Genomic DNA, 12,283 nt, shown 5'->3' on the forward strand with positions numbered 1-12,283 from the left:
AAAGTAATGAAGCTAATTCTTGACTTACTTCAAAACAAAAATAGGAAAAAAATTGCTCATATTATGACCTAGGAAACAGTTGTTATGAAACATTAAAACTTATTAAATGCACCAAGAGAGGTGGCTCGTGCCTGTAATCCCAACACTCTGGGAGGCTGAGGCAGGAGGATTGCTTGAGTCCAGGAGTCCAAGACCAGTCTGGGCAACAGAGAGAGTCCCCATCTCTGCGTGACAGAGAGAGACCCCGGGGGCATAGCAGTGTGCCTGTAGTTCCAGCTACTTGGGAAGCTGAGGCGGGAGGATGCTTTAAACTCAGGAGGTCAAGGCTGCATCAGCCATCTTTGTGCTCCTGCACTCCAGCTTGGGCAGCAGAGCAAGACCCTGTCTCAAAAAAAAAAAAAAAAAAAAAAGTATTAAATAGTTTGACTGTTTTGTAGTTTATTTGCAAAATATCTGTTGTTACACTCCATCATAACAGAAAGAGACTTTTCAAAACTTTTGAAGTGTACACACACATACTTTTGCACTGCTCCCAATATTCACTAATATTTAGTGAAAAATATTCTGTTTTCAAATAAACTACACAAGCAATATATTTTTGAGGGGGTTGCCTAGAAGTATCCTCAAATTTGCATAGAATAATCAATTTGTATAGCTAAATTGTAGTAAGTCAGACGCCATTTTAAATCATTGGGCATTCTATATTGTCCAGTTAATTCAGAGAAGTTTAATACCCCAACATAATAAATGCATGTAGTACTTACCAAAAGATTAAGTAGGTATGAGTACACTCCTATGAGTTTCTAACAAACCAATTTTTTTCAAAGGGAAAGATGCTTAGTACACTCATTGGTTACTTTTTTCTTTGGACTTCCATTGCCAAAGCTCACAAGCTATAATAATATCTTAACATTTATATAGCACTTACTAGCCAAACACAGTGGCTCATGCCTGTAATCCTAGCACTTTGGGAGGCTGAGGCAGGTGGATTGCTTGAGCCAGGAGTTAAGAGACCAGCCTGGGCAACATGGCAAGACCCCATCTCTACCAAAAAAATACAAAAATTAGCCGGATGTGGTGGCACACGCCTGTAAGTCCCAGCTACTTAGAAAATTGAGGTGGAAGGATGGCTTAAGCCCAGGAGGATCAATATGCCAGCTCTGGACAATTTTCCTACAAATCCTGCCAGGTAATAAAAGTAAATAGGGTGCCCATAAAAAAATGTAAGTTGGAGGTAGCATTGGGGGACCTTACTTATGATTTAGGTGTGGGATAGCAAGGAATAAGGAAAAATAAAGAACTACTCTTAGTTCCTGGCTTCAACAAACCGAGTAACTGGTGGTACCACTCTGAAGTATTGGCAGCTGAAAAAAGAACAGTTGTGGTCCCTTAATGCCTGCGAGTCATCGAAGCTATCAGATGCATATAACGCTGGAGCTCTGCGGAGGGTCTGAGATACAGATACATATCAGGAAATCATAAGCATAAAGATGCTTTTTAAAGCCAATAGTAGCTCACCTAGTAAGATAATCTAGAGCTGTACTGTCCAATATGGTAACCACTGGCCATATGTGCTAATATAAATTAATTATAATTAAATAAAAGTTAGCCAGGCACAGTGGCTCATGTCTGTAATCTCAGCACTTTGGGAAGCCAAGGTGGGTAGATCACTTGAAGTCAGGAGTTCAAGACCTGCCTGGTCAACATGGTGAAACTCATTCTGTACAAAAAATACAAAAATTAGCCAGGTGTGATTGTGCATGCCTGTAATCCCAGACACCCCAAGGTTGAAGCAGGAGGATCTCTTGAACCAAGGAGGCAGAGGTTGCAGTGAGCCAAGATGGCGTCACTGCATTCCAGCCTGGGGTGACAGAGCAAGACTCTCATAAAAAAATTTAAAAATTAAATAAAATTTAAAATTCCATCCCTCAGTCACACTAGCCACATTTCAAGTGCTTGGTCGCCACTGTAGCTAGTGGCTACTGCATTGGATGGTGCAGAGAGAAGACATTTCCATCCTCATAAGAGAGTTCTATTGGACAGTGTTGTATAGAGGAGGACCGGGGACCTTGTGTGAAGCCATGAGGAGTTCCCAATTTGGAGTTAGAGGAGAAGGATCTGACAGACGAGATGAGAATTAATGGCCAGATAAGTAGAAAACCAGGACAGAGAAGGGGGTCACAGAAGCCAGAGCCAAACTCTTTCAAGAGAGAAGGAGGTCAGCATTGCAGAATGTGGCTGAGATGTTAACATGAGTACAGAAAAGTGTCCACTGCGTGTGGCAACAAGGAACGCGCTGGTGACCAGAAGACACCTGTTTCTATAGGGTGATGGGGCTCTGTGAGGCAGCCTGGAATGGGCCGTAGGCCAAGGGGAAACAGAGAGCTGGAGGCAGCATGTGTGCTCTCTGGATAATGGAAGGTTGATTTCCAAGTGTGAATAAAAGTCTACATGCTTGATTAAAAGCTGTATTCAGAGCTTCAAATTTCTTTCAGTGAAATTTGCCTTGGTGATAGGGTTGCCAGAGCTAGCAAACACAAATACAGGCCACTCAATTAAATTTGAATTTTGGATAAGCAATGAGTAATTTTTGAGTATAAGCACAGTCATTCATCACTTATCAATGGGAATATGTTCTAAGAAATGTGTCCTTAGGTGACCGTCCTTGTGGAGAAATCAGATTGTATTTACACAAACCTAGATGGTAGAGCCCACGATACACTTGAGCTAACATGGTAGAACCTATGGCTCCTAGGCCACAAACCTGGACATCGTAGTACTGTACTGAACACTGCAGGCAATTACAACACAATGGTACTTGTGTATCTAAACCTATCTCAATGTAGAAAAGGTTCAGTGAGAATAGCACACTTACCGTGAATAGAGCTTGCAGGACTGGAAGTTGTTCTGGGTGAGTGAGTCGGTGGTGAGTGAATGTGAAGGCCCAGGACCTTGCTGTACACTATAGACTGTATAAACACTGCACACTTAGGATACACTACATTTATTCAAAATTTCTTTCTTTAATAATAAATTAGCCTTAGCTTACTATAACATTTTTACTTTATAAAACTTTTTAATTTTAAAAAGCTTATATATAAATACATATATATATTTTAAATTTATTAAGTTCCGGGATACATGTGCAGAATGTACAGGTTTGTTACATAGGTATACATGTGCCCTGGTGATTTGTTGCACCTATCAACCCATCATCTAGATTTTTTTTTTTTTTCTGAGATGGAGTCTCGCTCTGTTGCCCAGGCTGGAGTGCAATAGCACAATCTCGGCTCACTGCAACCGCCGCCTCTTGGGGTTCAAGTGAGTCTCCTGCTTCAGCCTCCCGAGTAGCTGGGGCTACAGGCATGCACCACCAAGCCTGGCTAATTTTGTATTTTTAGTAGAGACAGGGTTTCACCATTTTGGTCAGGCTGGTCTCAAACTCCTGACCTCATGATCTACCTGCCTCAGCTTCCCAAACTGCTGGGATTACAGGCGTGAGCCCCCGCACCTGGCCTCATCTAGGTTTTAAGCCTCATATGCATTAGATATTCATCCTAATGCTGTCCTTCCCCTTGCCTGCCACCTACCAATAGGCTCTGGTGTGTGTTGTTTCCCCCCTCCTCCCTGTGTCCATGTGTTCTTATTGTTCAACTCTCACTTATAAGTGAAAACATGCAGTGTTTGGTTTTCTGTTCTTGTGTTAGTTTGCTGAGAATGATGGCTTCCAGCTTCATCCATGTCCCTGCAAAGGACATGATCTCATTCCTTTTTTATGGCTGCATAGTATTCCACGGTTTATGTGTGTCATATTTTCTTTATCCAGTCTATCACTGATGGGCATTTGAGTGGGTTCCAAGTTCTTGCTATTGTGAATAGCGCTGCAATAAACATATGTGTGCATGTGTCTTTAGAGTAGAATGAATTCTTAAAAAACTTTTTTACTCTTGTAATAGCTTAAAACACAAACACATTTTTTCCTTATTTATATTTCTTTCCTTCTATAAGTTTTTTTTCTATTCTTAATATTTTATTTTTTGCTTTTTAAACTTTTTTGTTGTTAAGAACTAAGACACAAACACGTACATTAGCCTAGGCCTACACAGGGTCAGCATCATCAGCATCACTGCCTTCCACCTCCACATCTTCTCTCTCTTGGTCTGGATGGTCTGCAGGTGCAATAACATGCACAGAGCTGTCATCTCCTATGGTACCAATGCCTTCTTCTGGAATCCCTCCTGAAGAACCTACCTGAGCCTATTTTACAGTTAACTTTTATTTATAAGTAGAAGGAACACAGTGTAAAATACAGATAAAAAATATAGTAAACTCATAAACCAGTAACATAGTGGTTTATTATCAAGTATTATATGTTGTACATAACTATGTATGCTAGACTTTTATATGACTGCAATGCAGTATAGGTTGATTGACACCAGCATCACTATAAATGTGTAAATAATACATTTCACTATGATGTTATGATGGCTATGACGTCAGGCAATAGGAATTTTTCAGCTCTATTATAATCTTATGGGACTCTATTTTATGTGCAGTTCATAGTTGACTGAAATGTCATTATGTAGTGCCTGAGTTATATCTCAAATAGTGCATGGACATAACAAACATTATTCATCATTTTTCTTAAATTCAAAGTTAGGTGTTCTGTATTTTACCTAGTACTCTATTTAATGTGAATTTATAATTTCATTTGTGTCAAAATGTACTAAATGGCATTTGAATAAACTAAAAAACTAAAAATGCATTTACATAAAAACAATTCGGGTGCTGAACACTTATGAGGAAATAACACTTAACTGCATATTCTAGTGGGAGAAAACATATTTTATTATCCTTTCAAGTATACACACGAAAGATAAACATACAAGATTTTAAAAAGCCAAAAACCACCCTTCGACATTTTCATTTACAAACCACACTATTGGCCGACAGTCATCCTACTTATTCATCTTTCCATTCTACTCGGGTGAAATAAAGCAAGAGTGTCCTTTGAATGTTACATTAGTAATGTATTTTCCATTCATCAGCCCATTAGAGTTGGGTTTTCTGATCCTCTCTCAGGCAGCTGAGCTACCCACATAGCATTGTGTTATGGTTTGAATGATGAATCTTTTCAAGCATGAGGCATGTCAGGGTTGTGGCCGTAGGGGAGAAGAGAAAGGAGAAGCCCTCTCCAGCTGCAGCCACCTGTGGCTCCTCAGACAGATGTAGCAGAAGGGCACTACTGAGTAAAAACGCCAGCCATCTGCACCTGCGGAAAGTAAGAGAATTCTTTTCCAATGCTTCTTAAGGGCGAGGTTTTAAAAACCCTGCTTGGAAACGTCTTCTGATTGAAGATGGCCTATTTATTAGACTGCAGTGCCGATCCAGGTTTCCATAACCACCTGAATTCTTTCTCTTAACCACTTTAAGCACTATGCTTTTAAAGATCCTTTCTGGCTATTGCCAAGATGTAGGAATAAAACTGCTTAATTCAAGCGTGCCCAGAATGGTGACACCAGAATGGATGTTATCTGCTCCAGTCTTCTGTTACCAGGATTGAGTGCCCTGTGGGCTTTTAAACACATGCACGTACATTTCTTCATTGGGTGCTACTGTCCTCTGCAGGAATGCTGCTATCCTCATGGAACACCAAAAAGAGCTTTCAGAATAAAGGTACAACTGTATGTTCAGTTTTGTGATTAAAAAAAAAAAAACTGGCCAGTCGTGGTGGCTCACGCCTGTAATCCCAGCACTTTGGGAGGTCGAGGCACATGGATCACGAGGTCAGGTGTTTGAGACCAGCCTGGCCAATAGGGTGAAACCCCGTCTCTACTAAAAGTACAAAAATTAGGCCGGGCGCGGTGGCTCACGCCTGTAATCCCAGCACTTTGGGAGGCCGAGGCGGGTGGATCACGAGGTCAAGAGATCGAGACCATCCTAGTCAACACGGTGAAACCCCGTCTCTACTAAAAATACAAAAAATGAGCTGGGCATGGTGGCGTGTGCCTGTAATCCCAGCTACTCAGGAGGCTGAGGCAGGAGAATTGCCTGAACCCAGGAGGCGGAGATTGCGGTGAGCCAAGATCGCGCCATTGCACTCCAGCCTGGGTAACAAGAGCGAAACTCCGTCTCAAAAAAAAAAAAAAAAAAAAAAAAAAATACAAAAATTAGCCAGGCGTGGTGCTGGGTGCTTGTAATCCCAGCTACTCCAGAGGCTGAGGCAGGAGAATCGCTCGAACCTGGGAGGCGGAGCTTGCAGTCAGCCAAGATCTCGCCATTGCACTACAGCCTGGGCAACAAGGTAAGACTCCATCTCAAACAAAAAAAAAAAAAAAAAAGTTTACCTCAGAGACTATATCTGCAAAGATTATTTGAAAAAAAATCTTATGATATAATCAACAGAATATATGCATTCACCTATTAGATGCTAAATGCTATGAGAATTACAGAGAAGCGTAAAATGAGGTCTCTGCTTTCATGAAATTTGTAGTAAGAAAAAACCAGGCCGGGCGCGGTGGCTCACGCCTGTAATCCCAGCACTTTGGGAGGCCTAGGTGGGTGAATCACGAGGTCAAAAGATCAAGACCATCCTGGTCAACATGGTGAAACCTCGTCTCTACTAAAAATACAAAAAAATTAGCTGGGCATGGTGGCACGTGCCTGTAATCTCAGCTACTCAGGAGGCTGAGGCAGGAGAATTGCCTGAACCCAGGAGGCGGAGGTTGCGGTGAGCCGAGATCGCGCCATTGCACTCCAGCCTGGGTAACAAGAGCGAAACTCCGTCTCAAAAAAAAAAAAAAAAGAAAAAAGAAAAAAGAAAAAACCAGCCTGGCACCATGAGGCATAGCTGTAGTCCCAGCTCCTCGGGAGGCTGAGGCAGGAGGATGGCTTGAGGCTGCAGTGTATGCGCCATGATCGTGCCTGTGAATGGTCACTGCACTCCAGCCTGGGAGACATAGCAATACCCTGCCTCTAAAAAAAATTTCAAAAGAAATTTGTAGTAAACAAGAGAAATGTGACATGCCAAATAACAGGTTAAATAGCAGGGCAAGGCAGTACATTATTGCATGCATTATAATATTTTATACAGGAAAGCATAACGATATTTCAAGAATTTTTACTTGCTAATTTTATGGTTGTTGGAGACTTTAAAATTGTGAAGGCTGAACTTGTCTCTGCAGGTGGAAGAGCTGCACAGAGGGACCGTCTCCAAGGAAAGAATGAAGTGGGGAAGGCAAAATAGCCCAGCTGCAGAGGCAGAGGGGAAGATGGGCAACACTCTTCATGAATATTTTCTTCATCTTGAAGCTTTTCTTATTAAAATATTTTCCTTATTAGTATTTTCTTATCCAGATGTTCTTCAAAAACTTTTCATGTACACATTCCTCAAATCTCAAATTAGTTTGTAAGTAATGTGTTCATAAAATCTTCTTTATGAAATTTGTTCATATTCTTTATGAAACATCTTTATGAATATTCAACAACAATCTTTATGAATATACTCATAAGAATAATGTAATTGAATGAAAAGAACACTGTTCCTATTTGTAAAGAAGCTATTTTTGAAGTGATAGATGTTGAATATGTTCAGGCACATAATAAACTTATCAATGATCCCATATGCAAACAAATCTGAAAACCTACAATGTTCTCCTTCTAAACCCTGACAATAAAGTGATGGACAACATAAGCATGGTTCTGGCCCTCATGGGGCTTACATTCTTTGTGAGGAATAATTTTTTTTTTTTTTTTGAGACAGAGTCTTGGTCTGTCCCTCAGGCTGGAGTGCAGTGGCACAACCTCGGCTCACTGCAACCTCTGCCTCCCGGGTTCGAGCGATTCTTCTCATGCCTCAGCCTCCTGAGTAGCTGGGATTATAGACACCCGCCACCACACTCAGCTAGTTTTTGCATTTTTAGTAGAGACAGGGTTCCGTCATGTTGTCCAGGCTGGCTTGAACTCCTGACCTCAGGTGATCTGCCTGCCTCGGCCTCTCAGTGTGTTGGGATTATAGGTGTTAGCCATGGCATCCAGCCCAGAATGTTTTCAAAAAAGGGAAAAGTGTTGTGTGTATTCCTACAACTAAGAAGTATTAATGAAGAATGTTGTCACATGCCCTTTGTCTCTACCACTCAGTGTTCCCCATCTTTCCCCCAGCAAAAAGTCTTCTTTCTGCCCAATTAACTGTATCACAGTAGCAGAAAGTTAAGGTGGAGATTAATCAAATATTTCTCGAGAGGCTATTATGAACATAAAATAAAAACTGGCCTATCCAAGTTTTGTAGAAATCCCCAAAACTTAAAGAAAAACAAACCTATATCCATCATCCAATCCCAGTTAACAGCAATTGCTGGAAACATTATAAAATTTTTTTTTAATTTAGAGACCTGGCTTGGGAAATGGCTTCCAAAGAACATCCTTCATAAGGAATTTGCTCTCAACCATTCTGTTCTCATGCACTGACATCCAGTGGGTACCACATGACAGCTGAGATACTTGAGACTTTATGTTTCAAAAAAGAGAAGGGGGGTAAAGAGTGAGAGAACACTAAATACTGCCAGGGTCAAATGTGGATGCAGAGGAGGGCCCTCCACCAGCCTGTGTTATGCTGCCCTAGGAGGGATCTCAGGGCCACCTGTGCTCCAATGTCTTACACAGTTGTAGTAAATGGCTCTCCTCTATTATCACTTCCAGGTGAACCAGGGGGAGACTGGAGCACCTTGTAGTGCAAGAAAGTAAGGGCTTCAAGCAGGAACAATAAAAACAGTTGTGAAGGCAGACGATCCAAAATGGCTGAATAGGAACAGTTCTGGGGTGCAGTTCCCAACAAGAACGCAGGCGTGAGTGATCACTGCATTTCCAAATGAATTTTTACTGCCCACAGACGAGGAGATTCTCAGGTGGAAAAGCACCACGAGTCTCCAGCATAGCTGTTTCAGCTGGCGCAGCGGGTCTCCACACAAAAACTCGCACAGATCTGGGTGCCCTTTGAACTGGAGCCTGGTATGCCTGGGAGACAGATTCGCCCATTCAACTGAAAAAAAGGGGGCTGAAACATGGAGCCAGGATCTGGCTCAGTGGGTCCCACCCCCACGAAGAACAGCAATCTGAAAGACTCTGTGAAAGCAGAGTCTTTCACAGCAAGCACAACTGGACCCGGACAGTCCAGCTCTGTGGGGGGAAGGGTGTTTGCCATTACCGAGGGAGTCTGCCACTACCAAGGCAGTCCGCCACTACTGAGGCAGTCCACCATTACCAAGGGAGTCTGCCATTATAGAGACAGTTCACCATTACTGAGGCAGACCGCCATTACCGAGGCAGTTCTAACTATACCTCTCTAAACAAAACCACAAGGAAGTTCACACAGCAGCTGGACAGAGCCCACGGCAGCTCAGCAACGCCTCTACTGGCAGACTGTGACTAGGCTACCTCCTCGCTGGGCAGGGCATCTCTGAAAAAAGGCAGTAGCACGTCAGGAACTTATAAATAAAGCCCCACTTTCCCAGGACAGAGCACCGGGGAAAAAAAGGAAGTTATGAGTTCCGCTGCAGCAGACTTAAACGTAACCTGCCCAACAGCTCTGAATGGAACAACAGAGCTCACAGCTCAGCACTTGAGCTCCATAAGGGACAGACAGTCTCCTCAAGCAGCTCCCCAACCCCCGTATATCCAAAGAGACACCTCATAAAGGAGAGCACAGGCTGACATCTTGCGGGTATCCTTCTGGGACAAAGATAACAGAAGAAGAAACTGGCAGCAACCCTTAGTATTCTGCAGCTGCTGCAGGTGATCCCTAGGCAAGCAGGGTCTGGAGTGGGCCTCCAGCAGTCCTACAGCAGAGGAGCCTAACTGTTAGAAGGAAAACTAAAAAACAGAAAGAAATAACTTCATCATCAACACAAAGGATGTCCACTCAGAGACCCCATCTGAAAGTCACCAACCACGAAGACCACAGGTAGATAAATCCACAAAGATGGGAAGAAACCAGTGCAAAAAGGATGAAAACACTCAAAACCAGAACACCTCTCCTCCTCCAAGGGATCACAACTCCTCACCAGCAAGGGAACAAGGCTGGATGGAGAATGAGTCTGATGAATTGACAGAAACAGGCTTCAGAAGGTAGGTAATAAGAAACTTCTCTGAGCTAAAAGAACGTGTTCTAACCCAATGCAAAGAAACTAAGAACCTTGAAAAAAGGTTTGACAAAATGCTAACTAGAATAAACAGCTTAGAGAAGAATATAAATGAATTCATTGAGCTGAAAAACACGAGAACTTCATGAAGCATGCACAAATTTCAATAGCCTAATTGACCAAGCAGAAGAAAGGATATCAGAGATTGAGTATCAACTCAATGAAATAAAATGACAAGGCAAGATTAGAGAAAAAGAGTGAAAAGATATGAACAAAGCCTCCAAGAAATATGGGATTACGTGAAAAGAGCTAACCTACGTTTGATAGGTGTACCTGAATGTGATGCAGAGAATGAATACAAGCTGGAAAACACTCTTCAGGATATTATCCAGGAGAACTTCCCCAACCTAGCAAGGCAGGCCAATATTCAAGTCCAGGAAATACAGAGAATACCACAAAGATATTCCTCAAGAAGAGCAACCCCAAGGCACATAATCAACAGATTCACCAGGGTTGAAATGAAGGAGAAAATGCTAAGGGCAGCCAGAGACAAAGGTCGGGTTACCTGCAAAGGGAAGCCCATCAGACTCACAGTGGATCTCTTGGCAGAAACCGTACAAGCCAGAAGAGAGTTGGGGCCAATATTCAACATCTTTAAAGAAAAGAACTTTCAACCTACAATTTCATATCCAGCCAAACTAAGCTTCATAAGTGAAGGAGATATAAAATCCTTCATGAACAAGCAATTATTGAGAGATTTTGTCACCATCAGGCCTCCTTTACAAGACTCCTGAAAGAAACACTAAACATTGACAGGAACAACCAGTACCAGCCACTCCAAAAACATACAAAATGGGTGAAAAGCATAGACCCAATGAAGAAACTGCATCAACTAATGGGCAAAACAACAAGCTAGCATCAAAATGGTAGGATCAAATTCACACATGCCAATATTAACTTTAAATGTAAATGAGCTAAATGCCCCAATCAAAAGACACAGACTGGCAAATTGAATAAAAAGTCAAAATCCATCAGTGTGCTGTATCCAGGAAACCCATCTCACATGCAAGGATACACATAGGCTCAAAATAAAGGGATGGAGGAAGATTTACCGAGCAAAAAAATAGCAGGAATTGCAATCCTAGTCTCTGATTAAATAGACTTTAAACCAACAAAGATCAAAAGAGACAAGGAAAGGCATTACATAAAGGTAAAAGGATAAATGCAACAAGAAGAGCTAACGATTTTAAATATATACACACCCAATAGAGGAGCATCCAGATACATAAAGCAAGTTCTTAAAGGCCTACAAAGAGACTTAGACTCCCACACAATAATAGTGGAAGACTTTAACACTCTACTGTAAATATTAGACAGATCAATGAGACAGAAAATTACCAAGCATATCCAGGACTTGAACTCAGATCTAGACCAAGCAAACCCAATGGACATCTACAGAACTCTCCACCACAAATCCACAGAATATACATTCTTCTCAGCACCACCTCACACCTACTCTAAAACTGACTACATAATTGGAAGTAAATCACTACTCAGCAAATGCAAAAGAACGGATATCATAAAAAACAGTCTCTCAGACCACAGTGCAATCAAATTAGAACTCAAGACTAAGAAACTAACTCAGAACCACACAACATAGAAACGGAACAACTGGCTCTTGAATGTTGACTGGATAAACAATGAAATGAAGGCAGATATAAAGATGTTCTTCAAAACCAATGAGAATGAAGACACAACATACCAGAATCTCTGGGACATATTTAAAGCAGTGTCTAGAGGAAAATTTATAGCAATAAATGCCTACATGAGAAGCAAGGAAAGATCTAAAATCGACACCCTATCATCAAAATTGAAAGAGCTAGAGGAGCAAGATAAAAAAATCTCAAAAGCTAGCAGAAGACAAGAAATAACTAAGATCAGAGCAGAACTGAAGGAGATAGACACAAAACACACTTCAAAAGATCAATAAATCCAGGAGCTGGTTTTTTGAAAAGATCAACAAAACAGACCACTAGCCAGATTAATAAAAAAGAAAAGAGAGAAGAATCAAATAGATGCAATAAAAAACGATAAAGGGGATATCGCCACAGATTCCACAGAAATATGAACTACCATCAGAGATTACT

The 12,283-nt window shown here is 41.6% G+C and overlaps 1 protein-coding gene across 7 annotated transcripts in view; it reads right to left on the minus strand.

The window, feature by feature from the left end:
- LOC116531270 (transmembrane protein 14B-like) overlaps window positions 1-12,283 on the minus strand; it is a 115,193-nt gene that overhangs the window by 8,752 nt on the left and 94,158 nt on the right. For 5 of the 7 annotated variants that reach the window (XM_032249978.1, XM_032249976.1, XM_032249982.1 and 2 more), the window contains one exon: window positions 4,336-5,272. The exons of 1 other annotated variant lie outside the window; for it this stretch is intronic. In XM_032249978.1, coding sequence (XP_032105869.1) covers window positions 5,092-5,272 — 181 coding nt within the window. In that variant the 3' untranslated portion in view covers window positions 4,336-5,091. Of the gene's footprint in view, window positions 1-4,335; window positions 5,273-7,128; window positions 7,252-12,283 lie in introns of those variants that run through there. One more of the 7 variants, XM_032249977.1, reaches the window with a different exon arrangement.

This window comes from Sapajus apella, unplaced genomic scaffold (genome assembly GCF_009761245.1).
Source record: "Sapajus apella isolate SASKATOON/1434 unplaced genomic scaffold, GSC_monkey_1.0 scaffold70, whole genome shotgun sequence".
In the NCBI taxonomy this organism is placed as follows: Eukaryota; Metazoa; Chordata; class Mammalia; order Primates; family Cebidae; genus Sapajus; species Sapajus apella.